Source organism: Bufo gargarizans, chromosome 2, assembly GCF_014858855.1.
Source record: "Bufo gargarizans isolate SCDJY-AF-19 chromosome 2, ASM1485885v1, whole genome shotgun sequence".
Taxonomy (NCBI): domain Eukaryota; kingdom Metazoa; phylum Chordata; class Amphibia; order Anura; family Bufonidae; genus Bufo; species Bufo gargarizans.
The window spans coordinates 653,919,880-653,936,496 of record NC_058081.1 but is presented as its reverse complement, the minus strand read 5'-3'; the positions used below and the strand labels follow the sequence as shown (position 1 = coordinate 653,936,496).

At 46.0% G+C, this 16,617-nt stretch overlaps 1 protein-coding gene across 2 annotated transcripts in view; it reads right to left on the bottom strand.

Moving 5' to 3' along the window:
* Nucleotides 1–16,617, bottom strand: part of LOC122928917 (carcinoembryonic antigen-related cell adhesion molecule 1-like) — a 204,978-nt gene that overhangs the window by 89,760 nt on the left and 98,601 nt on the right. For both annotated transcript variants that reach the window (XR_006387936.1, XM_044282234.1), the window contains exon 3: nucleotides 7,675–7,953. Coding sequence is in view for 1 of the 2 variants with exons in the window: in XM_044282234.1 (XP_044138169.1) it covers nucleotides 7,675–7,953 (279 nt within the window). In the remaining variant the exon portion in view is untranslated. The remainder of the gene's footprint in view (nucleotides 1–7,674; nucleotides 7,954–16,617) is intronic.

Below are 16,617 nucleotides of genomic sequence, written 5' to 3'. Positions count from 1 at the left end.
AGAGGTGTCCTACATTACAGGCGTCTTAGTACATTAGAGGTGTCCCACATTACAGGCTTCTTAGTATATTAGAGGTGTCCTACATTACAGGCGTCTTAGTACATTAGAGGTGTCCTACATTACAGGCATCTTAGTACATTAGAGGTGTCCTACATTACAGACATCTTAGTACATTAGAGGTGTCCTACATTACAGACTTCTTAGTACATTAGAGGTGTCCTACATTACAGGCTTCTTAGTACATTAGAGGTGTCCTACATTACAGGCGTCTTAGTACATTAGAGGTGTCCTACATTACAGGCGTCTTAGTACATTAGAGGTGTCCTACATTACAGGCTTCTTAGTACATTAGAGGTGTCCTACATTACAGGCATCTTAGTACATTAGAGGTGTCCTACATTACGGGCGTCTTAGTACATTAGAGGTGTTCCACATTACAGGCTTTTTAGTACATTAGAGGTGTCCTACATTACAGGCATCTTAGTACATTAGAGGTGTCCTACATTACAGGCTTCTTAGTACATTAGAGGTGTCCTACATTACAGGCTTCTTAGTACATTAGAGGTGTCCCACATTACAGGCTTCTTAGTACATTAGAGGTGTCCTACATTACAGGCTTCTTAGTACATTAGAGGTGTCCTACATTACAGGCTTCTTAGTACATTAGAGTTGTCCTACATTACGGACATCTTAGTACATTAGAGGTGTTCTACATTACGGGCATCTTAGTACATTAGAGGTGTCCTACATTACAGGCATCTTAGTACATTAGAGGTGTCTTACATTACAGGCATCTTATTACATTAGAGGTGTCCTACATTACAGGCTTCTTAGTATATTAGAGGTGTCCTTCATTACAGGCATCTTAGTACATTAGAGGTGTCCTACATTACGGGCATCTTAGTACATTAGAGGTGTCTTACATTACGGGCATCTTAGTACATTAGAGGTGTCCTACATTACGGGCATCTTAGTACATTAGAGGTGTCCTACATTACGGGCATCTTAGTACATTAGAGGTGTCCTACATTACGGGCATCTTAGTACATTAGAGGTGTCCTACATTACAGGCATCTTAGTACATTAGAGGTGTCCTACATTACGGGCATCTTAGTACATTAGAGGTGTCCTTCATTACAGGCGTCTTAGTACATTAGAGGTGTCCTACATTACAGGCTTCTTAGTATATTAGAGGTGTCCTTCATTACGGGTGTCTTAGTACATTAGAGGTGTCCTACATTACAGGCTTCTTAGTACATTAGAGGTGTCCAACATTACGGGTGTCTTAGTACATTAGAGGTGTCCTACATTACAGGCGTCTTAGTACATTAGAGGTGTCCTACATTACAGGCTTCTTAGTATATTAGAGGTGTCCTACATTACAGGCATCTTAGTACATTAGAGGTGTCCTACATTACAGGCTTCTTAGTACATTAGAGGTGTCCTACATTACGGGTGTCTTAGTACATTAGAGGTGTCCTACATTACAGGCATCTTAGTACATTAGAGGTGTCCTACATTACGGGCATCTTAGTACATTAGAGGTGTCCTACATTACAGGCATCTTAGTACATTAGAGGTGTCCTACATTACGGGCATCTTAGTACATTAGAGGTGTCCTACATTACAGGCATCTTAGTACATTAGAGGTGTCCCACATTACGGGCATCTTAGTACATTAGAGGTGTCCCACATTACGGGCATCTTAGTACATTAGAGGTGTCCTACATTACGGGCATCTTAGTACATTAGAGGTGTCCCACATTACGGGCATCTTAGTACATTAGAGGTGTCCTTCATTACAAGCATCTTAGTACATTAGAGGTGTCCTTCATTACGGGCATCTTAGTACATTAGAGGTGTCCTACATTACGGGCATCTTAGTACATTAGAGGTGTCCTACATTACAGGCATCTTAGTATATTAGAGGTTTCCTTCATTACGGGTGTCTTAGTACATTAGAGGTGTCCTACATTACAGGCTTCTTAGTACATTAGAGGTGTCCTACATTACAGGCATCTTAGTACATTAGAGGTGTCCTACATTACGGGCATCTTAGTACATTAGAGGTGTCCTACATTATGGACATCTTAGTACATTAGAGGTGTCCTACATTACAGGCGTCTTAGTACATTAGAGGTGTCCTACATTATGGACATCTTAGTACATTAGAGGTGTCCTACATTACAGGCGTCTTAGTACATTAGAGGTGTCCTTCATTACAGGCATCTTAGTACATTAGAGGTGTCCTACATTACGGGCATCTTAGTACATTAGAGGTGTCCTACATTACAGGCATCTTAGTACATTAGACGTGTCCTACATTACAGGCATCTTAGTACATTAGAGGTGTCCTACATTACGGGTGTCTTAGTACATTAGAGGTGTCCTACATTACAGGCTTCTTAGTACATTAGAGTTGTCCTACATTACGGACATCTTAGTACATTAGAGGTGTTCTACATTACGGGCATCTTAGTACATTAGAGGTGTCCTACATTACGGACATCTTAGTACATTAGAGGTGTCCTACATTACGGACATCTTAGTACATTAGAGGTGTCCTACATTACAGGCTTCTTAGTATATTAGAGGTGTCCTACATTACAGGCGTCTTAGTACATTAGAGGTGTCCCACATTACAGGCTTCTTAGTATATTAGAGGTGTCCTACATTACAGGCGTCTTAGTACATTAGAGGTGTCCTACATTACAGGCATCTTAGTACATTAGAGGTGTCCTACATTACAGACATCTTAGTACATTAGAGGTGTCCTACATTACAGACTTCTTAGTACATTAGAGGTGTCCTACATTACAGGCTTCTAGTACATTAGAGGTGTCCTACATACAGGCGTCTTAGTACATTAGAGGTGTCCTACATTACAGGCGTCTTAGTACATTAGAGGTGTCCTACATTACAGGCTTCTTAGTACATTAGAGGTGTCCAACATTACAGGCTTATTAGTACATTAGAGGTGTCCTACATTACGGGCGTCTTAGTACATTAGAGGTGTTCCACATTACAGGCTTTTTAGTACATTAGAGGTGTCCTACATTACAGGCATCTTAGTACATTAGAGGTGTCCTACATTACAGGCTTCTTAGTACATTAGAGGTGTCCTACATTACAGGCTTCTTAGTACATTAGAGGTGTCCCACATTACAGGCTTCTTAGTACATTAGAGGTGTTCCACATTACAGGCTTTTTAGTACATTAGAGGTGTCCTACATTACAGGCGTCTTAGTATATTAGAGGTGTCCTACATTACAGGCGTCTTAGTATATTAGAGGTGTCCTACATTACGGGCGTCTTAGTACATTAGAGGTGTTCCACATTACAGGCATCTTAGTACATTAGAGGTGTCCTACATTACAGGCGTCTTAGTATATTAGAGGTGTCCTACATTACAGGCGTCTTAGTATATTAGAGGTGTCCTACATTACAGGCTTCTTAGTACATTAGAGGTGTCCTACATTACGGGCGTCTTAGTACATTAGAGGTGTCCTACATTACAGGCATCTTAGTACATTAGAGGTGTCCTACATTACGGGCGTCTTAGTACATTAGAGGTGTCCTACATTACAGGCTTCTTAGTACATTAGAGGTGTCCTACATTACGGGCGTCTTAGTACATTAGAGGTGTCCTACATTACAGGCATCTTAGTACATTAGAGGTGTCCTACATTACAGGCATCTTAGTACATTAGAGGTGTCCTATATTACAGGCATCTTAGTACATTAGAGGTGTCCTACATTACAGGCATCTTAGTACATTAGAGGTGTCCTACATTACAGGCATCTTAGTACATTAGAGGTGTCCTACATTACAGGCATCTTAGTACATTAGAGGTGTCCTACATTACAGGCATCTTAGTACATTAGAGGTGTCCTACATTACGGGCATCTTAGTATATTAGAGGTGTCCTACATTACGGGCATCTTAGTACATTGTTCTACGACCAGTGCATCATCAGTTGAAACACGGAAGTGAATTTGGTCTTTCTATATTGGTCTCAATATTGAATACAGAAGGAAGTTTTGGGATGTGTACCCAAGTTTCCTGGGGGGAGACTGTGCTGGTTAACCCCTTACATGCTCCCTCACGTGGGCTGGACAACTGCTTTCATGATGCCTTATACCCCTTCCATCCTGAGAATCACCTGTGTGTTGCCCGAGCCCGTCTTATATCAGTTTACCTCAGAAGTGACAGGTCAGAGTTAATCATGCTCCCGTCCACCCCCTGTAGGAGGAAAGGCAAGAAAAGGGGAAAAGGCGCTCATAGGGTGGTATGTACGTGATGGAGAGGGCCGTTTTGGAGAAATTCAGGCTCACCTTGTGTGGTTGTGCTATCGTAGGCACAACACTAGTGTACGTCCTTGATAGGGAGGGTCGGTGCTGCCAGTGTCGTCTGGTCCTTACTTCAATGGGTTGCCAGCCCTTGTGAGGTGAACAATAAAATGGGAGGGGATGGGACCCATGAGAGGTCCACACCCTTGGTAGAGACACTGTCGGTGCAACTGTGCGACCAGCTCAGTATCTGATACAAGGTAGACAACGCGTTTCGGAGAAGACAGTGCTCCTTCTTCAAGTCTAAAAGGACACATTTTTGCATAAACATTTGGAAAAAATGTAGATACAGAGCATTAAAAGTAACTGACAAGGTTAATACAAGATAAAACGAATAAATAAAGCAGTGAACACGATAAATAATGGTGACCTGATACGTGGTCGTAGTTACAGTAAAACAATTCCTAATAGTTGACCATCGCTTGTAGCTAATAATAGAAGACAGGACTGAGGGCATGCGGACACTAATATGAATACATTGTATCGATGGTTAGAGGAGGAATGAATATATATATATATACAGACATATACCTGTCAATCTATGGCTAAACGTAAATGAAATAAAATCAAGTGGATAAAAAGTCGTCTATTGAACAAATATACGTATAAACACACACATATATATGACCATGCTCCAGCATTAGGTGCACTTGTGTCGGTGTAAGGGCCACCCATGGGAAACAGTGGCTGGCTGTTAAAACCACGAATAAGTGAACAAATAAAATCAAATGGAAAATAAATAAATAAATACATTCTTAAAAAGGTCGTACATTTATTATTTAATGTTTTGGTTATTTAATGTCTGATAAATCGTTTGGATGGGAACACATTTGAGAGTGAAGAATTTATATTGGAAAAATTATTGAATTTGCACAACACCATGCATACTGGGGAGAGGGGAGAAGGAAAGTGGTGCGGGGGGCCAGATGTGATCGGCAGGGAATGAACGCAGAAGGAGGGACTACAGAGTCTCTCAAATGGTGGCAATGCTGCCACAGGTAGCTGATTCGGAACTGCATGGGGGAGGGGACTTGGGAGGAGTGAAGGTGGAAGGGGAGGGGACAGATACCATGATTGGTGGATACAGGGGGAGTGCTAACTGGTGGGGGGAGGGGACTTGGGAGGAGTGAAGGTGTAAGGGGAGGGGACGGAATCCATGATTGGTGGATACAGGGGAAGTGCTAACTGGTGGGGGGAGGGGACTTGGAAGGAGTGAAGTTGGAAGGGGAGGGGTCGGATACCATGATTGGTGGATACAGGACAGGGGGAGTGCTAACTGGTGGGGGGAGGGGACTTGGGAGGAGTGAAGGTGGAAGGGGAGGGGCAGATACCATGATTGGTGGATACAGGGGGAGGGCTAACTGGTGGGGGGAGGGGATTTGGGAGGAGTGAAGGTGGAAGGGGAGGGGACAGATACCATGATTGGTGGATACAGGGGGAGTGCTAACTGGTGGGGGGAGGGGACTTGGGAGAAGTGAAGGTGGAAGGGGATGGGACAGATACCATGATTGGTGGATACAGGGGGAGTGCTAACTGGTGGGGGAAGGGGACTTGGGAGGAGTGAAGGTGGAAGGGGAGGGGACAGATACCATGATTGGTGAATACAGGGGGAGTGCTAACTCGTGGGGGGAGGGGACTTGGGAGGAGTGAAGGTGGAAGGGGAGGGGACAGATACCATGATTGGTGGATACAGGGGGAGTTCTAACTGGTGGGGGGAGGGGACTTGGGAGGAGTGAAGGTGGAAGGAAAGGGGACAGATACCATGATTGGTGGATACAGGGGGAGTGCTAACTGGTGGGGGGAGGGGACTTGGGAGGAGTGAAGTTGGAAGGAGAGGGGGCGGATACCATGATTGGTGGATACAGGACAGGGGGCGTGCTAACTGGTGGGGGGAGGGGGCGGATACCATGATTGGTAGATACAGGACAGGAGGAGTGCTAACTGGTGGGGGGAGGGGGCGGATACCATGATTGGTGGATACAGGACAGGGGGAGTGCTAACTGGTGGGGGGAGGGGACTTGGGAGGAGTGAAGGTGGAAGGGGAGGGGGTGGATACCATGATTGGTGGATACAGGGGGAGTGCTAACTGGTGGGGGGAGGGGACATGGGAGGAGTGAAGGTGGAAGGGGAGGGGGCGGATACCATGATTGGTAGATACAAGACAGGGGGAGTGCTAACTGGTGGGGGGAGGGGACAGATACCATGATTGGTAGATACAGGACAGGGGGAGTGCTAACTGGTGGGGGGAGGGGGCGGATACCATGATTGGTGGATACAGGGGGAGTGCTAACTGGTGGGGGTGGATACCATGATTGGTGGATACAGGGGGAGTGCTAACTGGTGGGGGGAGGGGACAGATACCATGATTGGTAGATACAGTACAGGGGGAGTGCTAACTGGTGGGGGGAGGGGGCGGATTACATGATTGGTGGATACAGGGGGAGTGCTAACTGGTGGGGGTGGATACCATGATTGGTGGATACAGGGGGAGTGCTAACTGGTAGGGGGAGGGGACAGATACCATGATTGGTAGATACAGTACAGGGGGAGTGCCATCTGGTGGGGGGAGGGGGTGGATACCATGATTGGTGGATACAGGGGGAGTGCTAACTGGTGGGGGGAGGTGGGCGGATACCATGATTGGTGGATACAGGGGGAGTGCTAACTGGTGGGGGGAGGTGGGCGGTCAGTTACAGGTATTCAAATGAACAAGATAACTAGGCTGAGGGACGATGTTAGAAGCGTTTGGCAGAGCGAATGTGAAGCAGCTGTGGTTGTGGGCTGGAGGGAGGGATTATATTTCATTTAGGTTTAGCCATAGATTGATAGGTATATGTGTGTATATATATATTCATTCCTCCTCTCACCATCGATACAATGTATTCATATTAGTGTCCGCATGCCCTCAGTCCTTTCTTCTATTATTAGCTACAAGCGATGGTCAACTATTAGGAATTGTTTTACTGTAACTACGACCACGTATCAGGTCACCATTATTTATCGTGTTCACTGCTTTTATTTATTCGTTTTATCTTATATTAACCTTGTCAGTTATTTTTAATGCTCTGTATCTACATTTTTTCAAAATGTTTGTTTATGCACATATGTGTCCTTTTAGACTTGAAGAAGGAGCACTGTCTGCTCCGAAACGCGTTGTCTACCTTGTATCAGATACTGACCTGGTCGCACAGTTGCGCCGACAGTGTCTCTACCAAGGGTGTGGACCTCTCATGGGTCCCATCCCCTCCCATTTTATTACCCCCTGTATGAGACCATGGAGGGACGGGAGGGCGACCCTCAGACATCTCAGGAGGCTTCTCTTACATGATACGGTCACATTGATGGGGTCACTGGTGCTGGAGCTGACCGGGTTCTCGATGCGGCAGGTGTAGTTCCCATTGTGAATCTCAGATATCGGGGTGAAGTTCAGGGATGATCCGCTGCAGGAGACATGGGGTGCGGTGCATATAGGCGTCTGGTCTCGGTAGAAGGTGTAATTAGTCACAGTCTGACCACCGGCGTCACACTGGAGGGTCACATCGGTGCCATTGACGACATTCATGGAGTCCGATCTAATCCTGAGGACGGGTTTATCCAGAGGAGCTGAGAAGAGAGAAGAACACGTCAGTCAGTACCAGCCGTCCACCACATACCATCCATATACCATTATACCTCCTGCAGCTCTTCAGATTTAACCCCTTAAGGGCACAGCTCTGAGCTTTACATCTGACACGTGTCACTCAATGCGCCCATATTTTTGTAACATTTTTATTTTAATTCTAAGAAGGATCCAATTAAAATATTAATCTTTATTTTCCAATATTTTACTGTGTCAGATGCGCATGGAGTGCGCCTGACGTGGGACGCTAGCTCCGCCCCTTCTCACACCTCCGTGATCCGGAGTACGTGGGCTGCTCATCTGCGCTGGGGAAAGATGTCGGGGGAGACGCCGCATGTGTGACCTAGCGCGGCTTCAGACGCAGTGAGGTCAACGGTGGCTCATCCTGGTCTCCCACGTCTTCCCGTCCTGTTGGTGGTAGAGGTTGGTTGGGTACATTGGAAGACATTGCAGCTGGCACTGGGACACTTCAGAGGTAGACTGGGTGAGAGCAGGGCTGTCGGCTCTCCTCAAGTCTGGCACGGCTACCTGCACAACTAGTGTCGGATCCGGCAATCCGTATATAAACAGAAAGCTTTGTTTTTCTAGATCCAAATACCAGATCCGTCTCATCCGGTATCATCTGGAATAACGGATCCGGTATTTACATTTTTTTTTCAAAGATCAAAAGAGAAACCCACTCCTCCTGTATCCCAGCGCATGCACAGACCGGAAAACCGGATCCGGCGATGCGGCAATTTCAGGAACACTTGGAACACTTGGTACCGGATACGGCAATAATATATCTCTAAGGAAAATAATGCCGAATCCGGCAAGTGCGGTATTGTTCTGGGAGTTTGGCCAGAAAAAATACTGCAGCATGCTGCGATATGTTGTCCGGTCAAATACCGTACAAGGGACAGAACGGAAGACGTCCTGATGCATCCTGAGCGGATTGCTCTCCATTCAGAATGCATTAGGACAAAACGGATGTGTTTTTTTCCGGTATTGAGACCCTTTACTGTATTTCCGGAAAAGAATAACGATAGTGTGAAAGTGCCGCAAGTGGTGGGGGCACGAATAATAAGAGGAAGAGACGAGGAAAATATGTGTAAAGAGGGAGGAGAGAAAGATCATTTGTTTGCATTGAGCCAAGAAAGACGACGTCTCTGTTTGCAACTCTGTATCTGACTGTTTCAATGCATCCGTTTTCTCTCCTCGAGTTACTGAATCACAGAATTACTAATTACTGTGTTCTGGATATCGCAATATCTCTCTATCCTCTACCCCCTATTTTTGGAGAAAATAACCTGTTTTTGGGACTTTGATCCCTCTATAGACGGCTGTAATAATTTTTCCAACCTACCATCTAACTGAGGGCTTGTTCACACGAAGGTAAGGGCTCCATGTCCGTTCTGTGGTCCGCAATACGGTGGTTCCGCAATACACGGATCACCAACCATGTGCATTCCGCATCACGGATGCAGACCCATTCACTTGAATGGCTCCACAAATCCGGAGATGTGGTGCGGAACGGAAGCACGGAACGGAACTCCACAGAAGCACTACGGAATGCTTCAGTGGTGTTCCGTTCCACAAAAACTTGTTCTATCTTTTAGCAGAATAGATGAATCGCAAACCCCATTCAAGTCAATGGGTCTGCGATGCGCTTGCGGCTGCCCCACAGTTGGTGCAATTTGCGGTCCACAGCATGGGCACGAAGCCCTTACGTTCGTGTGAACAAGCCCTAACAGTGCACTAAATCTTGGCTGTCACGTTTTTAACCAGCATATCTATTAACAGACCTGGACTTTGCATCGGTTATTTAATCCCCTGCCACCGAAGAAAAGAGATGATCAACATGGATCTAACACTGACAATGCTAACCGGCGATCAGCCACGGGCGTGGGATCAGATACAAGACAGAAACAGAAGGCTTTAAGTAAATACCTGGCGCCCTCATCCTCTCCACTAAGACCCCCTAATCATATAGGGGGAGGGGTAGAGTTTGGTTTGGAAGAAAATAGACATTTGGATGCCCTTGAAGGGAAAGTATTGGAGCGAGAAAAATGAGACTCTGACCCAAAAATGGTGAAAGAAATTCTATCTGCGGTTCCGAGGTTAGAGAGTATATGATGGGGAAGGTGGTCATACAGATCGGGGCCTCCAGACAGACGTGACCTTAATTAGACATGATTTTACAAAGATGAGGGACCTCATGCAGGAATTGGGAAGTAGACTGTCACCGGAGGAAGATTTATTATTTAATCTGGAGACAGATGTAGTATCAAGAAATGAAATGATTGCTGCCACGGAGAACAAGTTAATAGATAGAGAAGACCGAGCAAGAAGAAAAAATGGGAGATGGGTGGGAATACCAGAGGGAGAGGAAGGCTCGGACTGTCTCCGTTTTATGGAAAAATGGATACTGGAGAATTGTAAACCTGGGACGCTGTTTAATTCCCTAATTATTGAGAGAGCGCAGAGAAAACCGGGAGAATACCCAAGAACAATTGTGACTAAGGAGGCCGTGTGGAGGGAGGTGAGAGCCTCTGAGAAGTTTCAAATAGATGGGATAAAAATAAGAGCATATCCAGACTTTATAAAGGCTACCAGCCCCCGAGGGAAAAATACACTGACATAAAAAAGAGACTCGGGCAGCCTGGGGTAAAATACCGCTTGGTGTCTCCAGATAAACTCCGGGTGGCATGTCAGGATAAAACTGTCCCCTTTTTTCAGTCGCCTCAAGAAGCAAGTGAATGGTCATATTTAAAGGGCCAGCACAAAATGTAGTAATGTTCATATGATTACTTGGAGGTGGTGGTGGGGCGGTATATGGAGTACATCATGCACGTTAATGGAGCTCTCTGTTTATATAGAATGGGGAGCAGAATGGGGAGCAAAATGGGGGGGGGGTGGTTAGGGAGTGGGATTATGTTCTCCTGAGAGAGAGGGTTGTTGTTTTTTATTTTTTTATTTTGAATGATAAAAGTTATTTCTGTTAACCACTTCAGCCCCGCTAGGTGAAACCCCCTTCATGACCAGAGCACTTTTTACACTTCTGCACTACACTCCTTTCACCGTTTATCGCTCGGTCATGCAACTTACCACCCAAATGAATTTTACCTCCTTTTCTTCTCACTAATGGAGCTTTCATTTGGTGGTATTTTATTGCTGCTGACATTTTTACTTTTTTTGTTATTAATCAAAATGTAACGATTTTTTTGCAAAAAAATGACATTTTTCACTTTCAGCTGTGAAATTTTGCAAAAAAAACGACATCCATATATAAATTTTTCGCTAAATTTATAGTTCTACATGTCTTTGATAAAAAAAAAATGTTGAGGCAAAAAAAAATGGTTTGGGTAAAAGTTATAGCATTTACAAACTATGGTACAAAAATGTGAATTTCCGCTTTTTGAAACGGCTCTGATTTTCTGAGCACCTGTCATGTTTCCTGAGGTTCTACAATGCCCAGACAGTAGAAACACCCCACAAATGACCCCATTTCGGAAAGTAGACACCCTAAGGTATTCGCCGATGGGCATAGTGAGTTCATAGAACTTTTTATTTTTTGTCACAAGTTAGCGGAAAATGATGATGATTTTTTTTTTTCTTACAAAGTCTCATATTGCACTAACTTGCGACAAAAAATAAAAAATTCTAGGAACTCGCCGTGCCCCTTACGGAATACCTTGGGGTGTCTTCTTTCCAAAATGGGGTCACTTGTGGGGTAGTTATACTGCCCTGGCAATTTAGGGGCCCAAATGTGTGAGAAGAACTTTGCAATCGAAATGTGTAAAAAATGACCGGTGAAATCCGAAAGGTGCACTTTGGAATATGTGCCCCTTTGCCCACCTTGGCTGCAAAAAAGTGTCACACATCTGGTATCGCCGTACTCAGGAGAAGTTGGGGAATGTGTTTTGGGGTGTCATTTTACATATACCCATGCTGGGTGAGAGAAATATCTTGGCAAAAGACAACTTTTCCCATTTTTTTATACAAAGTTGGCATTTGACCAAGATATTTCTCTCACCCAGCATGGGTATATGTAAAATGACACCCCAAAACACATTGCCCAACTTCTCCTGAGTACGGCGATACCACATGTGTGACACTTTTTTGCAGCCTAGATGCGCAAAGGGGCCCAAATTCCTTTTAGGAGGGCATTTTTAGACATTTGGATCCCAGACTTCTTCTCACACTTTCGGGCCCCTAAAAAGCCAGGGCAGTATAAATACCCCACATGTGACCCCACTTTGGAAAGAAGACACCCCAAGGTATCCAATGAGGGGCCTGGCAAGTTCATAGAATTTTTTTTTTTTTTGCATAAGTTAGCGGAAATTGATTTTTTTTTGTTTTTTCTCACAAAGTCTCCCTTTCCGCTAACTTACAAAAATTTTAATCTTTCATGGACTCAATATGCCCCTCAGCAAATACCTTGGGGTGTCTTCTTTCCGAAATGGGGTCAGTTGTGGGGTGTTTGTACTGCCCTGGCATTTGAGGGTCTCCGCAATCATTACATGTATGGCCAGCATTAGGAGTTTCTGCTATTCTCCTTATATTGAGCATACGGGTAATGAGATTTTTTTTTCCGTTCAGCCTCTGGGCTGAAAGAAAACATGAACGGCACAGATTTCTTCATTCGCATCTGGCAAAAAAAAAAAATGGAGGGGAAAGGCGTCTGCCAGGACATAGGAGCTCCGCCCTACATCCATACCCACTTAGCTCGTATGCCCTGGCAAACCAGATTTCTCCATTCACATCAATCGATGTGGATGAATAAATCATTGCCGGGATTTTTTTTTTTATATATATACAAAGTGCTTGCCAAAGCATAGGAACGCCGCCTCCTCCTCAGCTCATATGCCTCGGCAAACGTATCTGTCACTGCAGAGTAGAAATCTCGTCTTGCAGCGCCGCATACACCGACTTGCGTGTAATCTGACAGCAGCGCAATGCTTCTGTCAGAATGCACATCAGTGCTGCAGCTAGTCGATCGGTTGGTCCACCTGGAAGGAAAAAAGACAAAAAAAAAAGAAGAAAAAACCAGGCCGCAACGCAATAATTTTATTAACTTTGGAACAGAACATATAAACTTTAACTTTTGGAACTAAACATTAACCTGTTTGCTTACCTGTTTTTTTTTTTGTTTTGTTTTTTTACCTTTATAGAACAAACCTCTCCTTTCCCATGGGTCAATGTGCAAAGCGCAAATCGCCCAAAGATGTGGCGAAGTGCGTTATGCACTTTGTCCCATGTGAAAGGAGACGTTTGCAGCAGCAGTGAGTGAATGGGCCCTAATAGCCCTGTGTGCCTGTCCTGGTGAGATGATCCCTATGCTAGGTGTACCTGTGAGTGGTACTTTCGGAAACACTCCCCTAAGCATAGGGCAGGGTGGTCGGGACAGTCAGGACAGAAATAGCGGGTGTCACGCCTTATTCCACTCCTGCTACAGACACGACATCTTTTTCGGGGTGACGGTTGGGTTGAGGTACCAGGAACGACATTGGGGAAATGTCGCTCGTGTAGACGGCTAACTACACTGGTGGATGGGGCCACGGAACCTCCTGGATACAGGAGGTTCTCGATGATCTCTTCCTGAAATTTGAGGAAGGATCCTGTTATCCCAGCCTTACTGTAGAGAACAAAACTATTATACAGAGCCAATTGAATTAAATATACAGACACCTTCTTATACCAGCGTCTGGTGCGGCGGGACACTAAATACGGAGACAACATCTGGTCATTGAAGTCCACCCCTCCCATGTGGAGGTTATAGTCGTGGACTGAGAGGGGCTTTTCAATGACACGGGTTGCTCGCTCAATTTGGATTGTCGTGTCTGCGTGAATGGAGGAGAGCATGTAAACATCACGCTTGTCTCTCCATTTCACCGCGAGCAGTTCTTCGTTACACAGTGCGGCCCTCTGCCCCCTTGCAAGACGGGTGCTAACGAGCCGTTGGGGGAAGCCCCGGCGACTAGTTCGCGCGGTACCACAGGCGCCAATCCGTTCTAGAAACAAATGCCTAAAGAGGGCCACACTTGTGTAGAAATTGTCCACATAAAGATGGTACCCCTTGCCGAATAAGGGTGACACCAAGTCCCAAACTGTCTTCCCACTGCTCCCCAGGTAGTCAGGGCAACCGACCGGCTCCAGGGTCTGATCTTTTCCCTCATAGACCCGAAATTTGTGGGTATAGCCTGTGGCCCTTTCACAGAGCTTATACAATTTGACCCCATACCGGGCGCGCTTGCTTGGGATGTATTGTTTGAAGCCAAGGCGCCCGGTAAAATGTATCAGGGACTCGTCTATGCAGATGTTTTGCTCAGGGGTATAAATATCTGCAAATTTCTGGTTGAAATGGTCTATGAGGGGCCAAATTTTGTGGAGCCGGTCAAAAGCTGGGTGGCCCCTGGGACGGGAGGTGGTGTTGTCACTAAAGTGCAGGAAACGCAGGATGGTCTCAAATCGTGTCCTGGACATGGCAGCAGAGAACATGGGCATGTGATGAATCGGGTTCGTGGACCAATATGACCGCAATTCATGCTTTTTTGTCAGGCCCATGTTGAGGAGGAGGCCCAGAAAAGTTTTAAATTCGGAAACTTGGACTGGTTTCCACCGGAAAGGCTGGGCATAAAAGCTTCCCGGGTTGGCGGATATAAATTGTGTGGCATACCGATTTGTCTCTGCCACAACTAAGTCTAAGAGCTCCGCAGTCAAGAACAGCTCAAAAAATCCCAGGGCCGAATCGATCTGAGCTGTCTCAACCCGAACTCCAGACTGGGCAGTGAAAGGGGGAACTACAGGTGCGGCTAAAGTTGGGGACTGCCAATCAGGGTTTGCCAGCACCTCTGGGATTCTAGGGGCTCTACGGGCACGTCTTTGCGGTGGCTGCGACGGGGTCACTACTGCACGTGCCACCGTACCAGCTTCAACTGCCCTTCTGGTGCTCGCCACTTCACCAGGTTGTACGGCAGTGCTGGTACTAGGTCCAGGAAGGGCTGCGCTGCTGGTGTATGCCTCACCACGTAATCCGACAGCGCCAGCCCCACTCTGCTGCTCTTGAAGCGGATCCTGCGCAACCTGTGGTCTAGCGACACGGGGCCGGGTACGCCTGGTGCTATCAGGGACCTCAGCCTCCTCGTCCGAACTTTGGGTCAGAGAGCCACTGCTTTCTACAGGTTCGTATTCTGACCCGCTGGATTCATCAGATGAGGGTTCCCACTCCTCATCCGACTGGGTCAGAAGCCTGTAGGCCTCTTCAGAGGAATACCCCCTGTTAGACATGTGGGCAACTAAATTTAGGGGTATTCCCTGAGACTACCCAAGAAAAAAAAAGCAAGCCTGTCTTACAAATGGGAGGCTAGCGAAGTACCGGAGGCCGCTGCGGTTGATAAAAAATATCAAAACTGATTTTTTTATAGCCGCAGTGCGTGTAAAGTGAATGTGCAGTGATCACTGCGGTGGGGCGGGCGTGGGCGAACGCACGTGTGGGCGACCGATCAGGCCTGATCCGGCAAACACTGCGTTTTGGGTGGAGGGAGAACTAAAGTGACACTAGTACAATTATAGATCTGACCGGGATCAGTTTTGATCACTTCCAGATACTATAAAAGTACAAATGCTGATTAGCGAAACGCTAATCAGCGAATAACGGACTGCGGTGCGGTGGGCTGGGCGCTAACCGATCCCTAACTACCTAACCAAGGGGCCTAAACTATCCTAAACCTAACGGTCAATACCAGTGAAAAAAAAAAGTGACAGTTTGCACTGATCACTTTTTTCCTTTCACTAGTGATTGACAGGGGCGATCAAAGGGGTGATCAAAGGGTTAATTGGGGTGATCTGGGGGCTAAGTGTGGTGTGGTGGGTACTCACAGTAGATGTGCTCCTCTGCTCCTCTGCTGGAACCAACCGACCAAAAGAAGGAGCAGAGGAGCAGGGCAGCCATATAACAGATCATATTTACTAATATGTGGGGTTAAATGGCTGCTGATGCGCATCGATGCGCATGCGCGGGCCGGCTGTGACGTAATCTCGTGTCTCGCGAGAAGACGCGCCGATGCGTCCAGGAGGAACAAATCAACCACCTCCCGGACGCATCGGTGCGTACAGCGGTCGGGAGGTGGTTAATATACGCGGGTTAGGAGGAAAGTTAAAAAGATTTGCTATTTTTGACTGGATGGGCAGGTACTTGCCGACCACCATCTGCCTTCAGGAAACACCTGGACAAAGAATCGTTAAATTGTTTAGATAAAAGATGGCTAGGAGCACAATACCCTGCAATATACACATTATATTTACGGGGAGTATCTATTTTAGTACATAATAAAGTTAATGTTGACTACATTGCATGTAAGGCGGACGGCAGCGGCAGGTCTCTCTTCTTACAGTGTACAGTAAATGGTATACGGATGGTAATAGCAAACATATATACACCGCCTCCGTATAACCCTGCCGTACTACATGAGTTGTATAATTATATGATTGTGTATTATTAGCAGCGGGGGTTATAATACTGTGTTGGACCCGAGCACAGATCGATTATCCTGAGGTTTATATTAGAATACGGACTTCGCCAGGTTACCATTGGAATTTGGCGTTTATATAATCCTAGAAGAAAGGTGTTCTCCTGTTACTCAAGGACGTGTCAGTCCTGGTCGAGG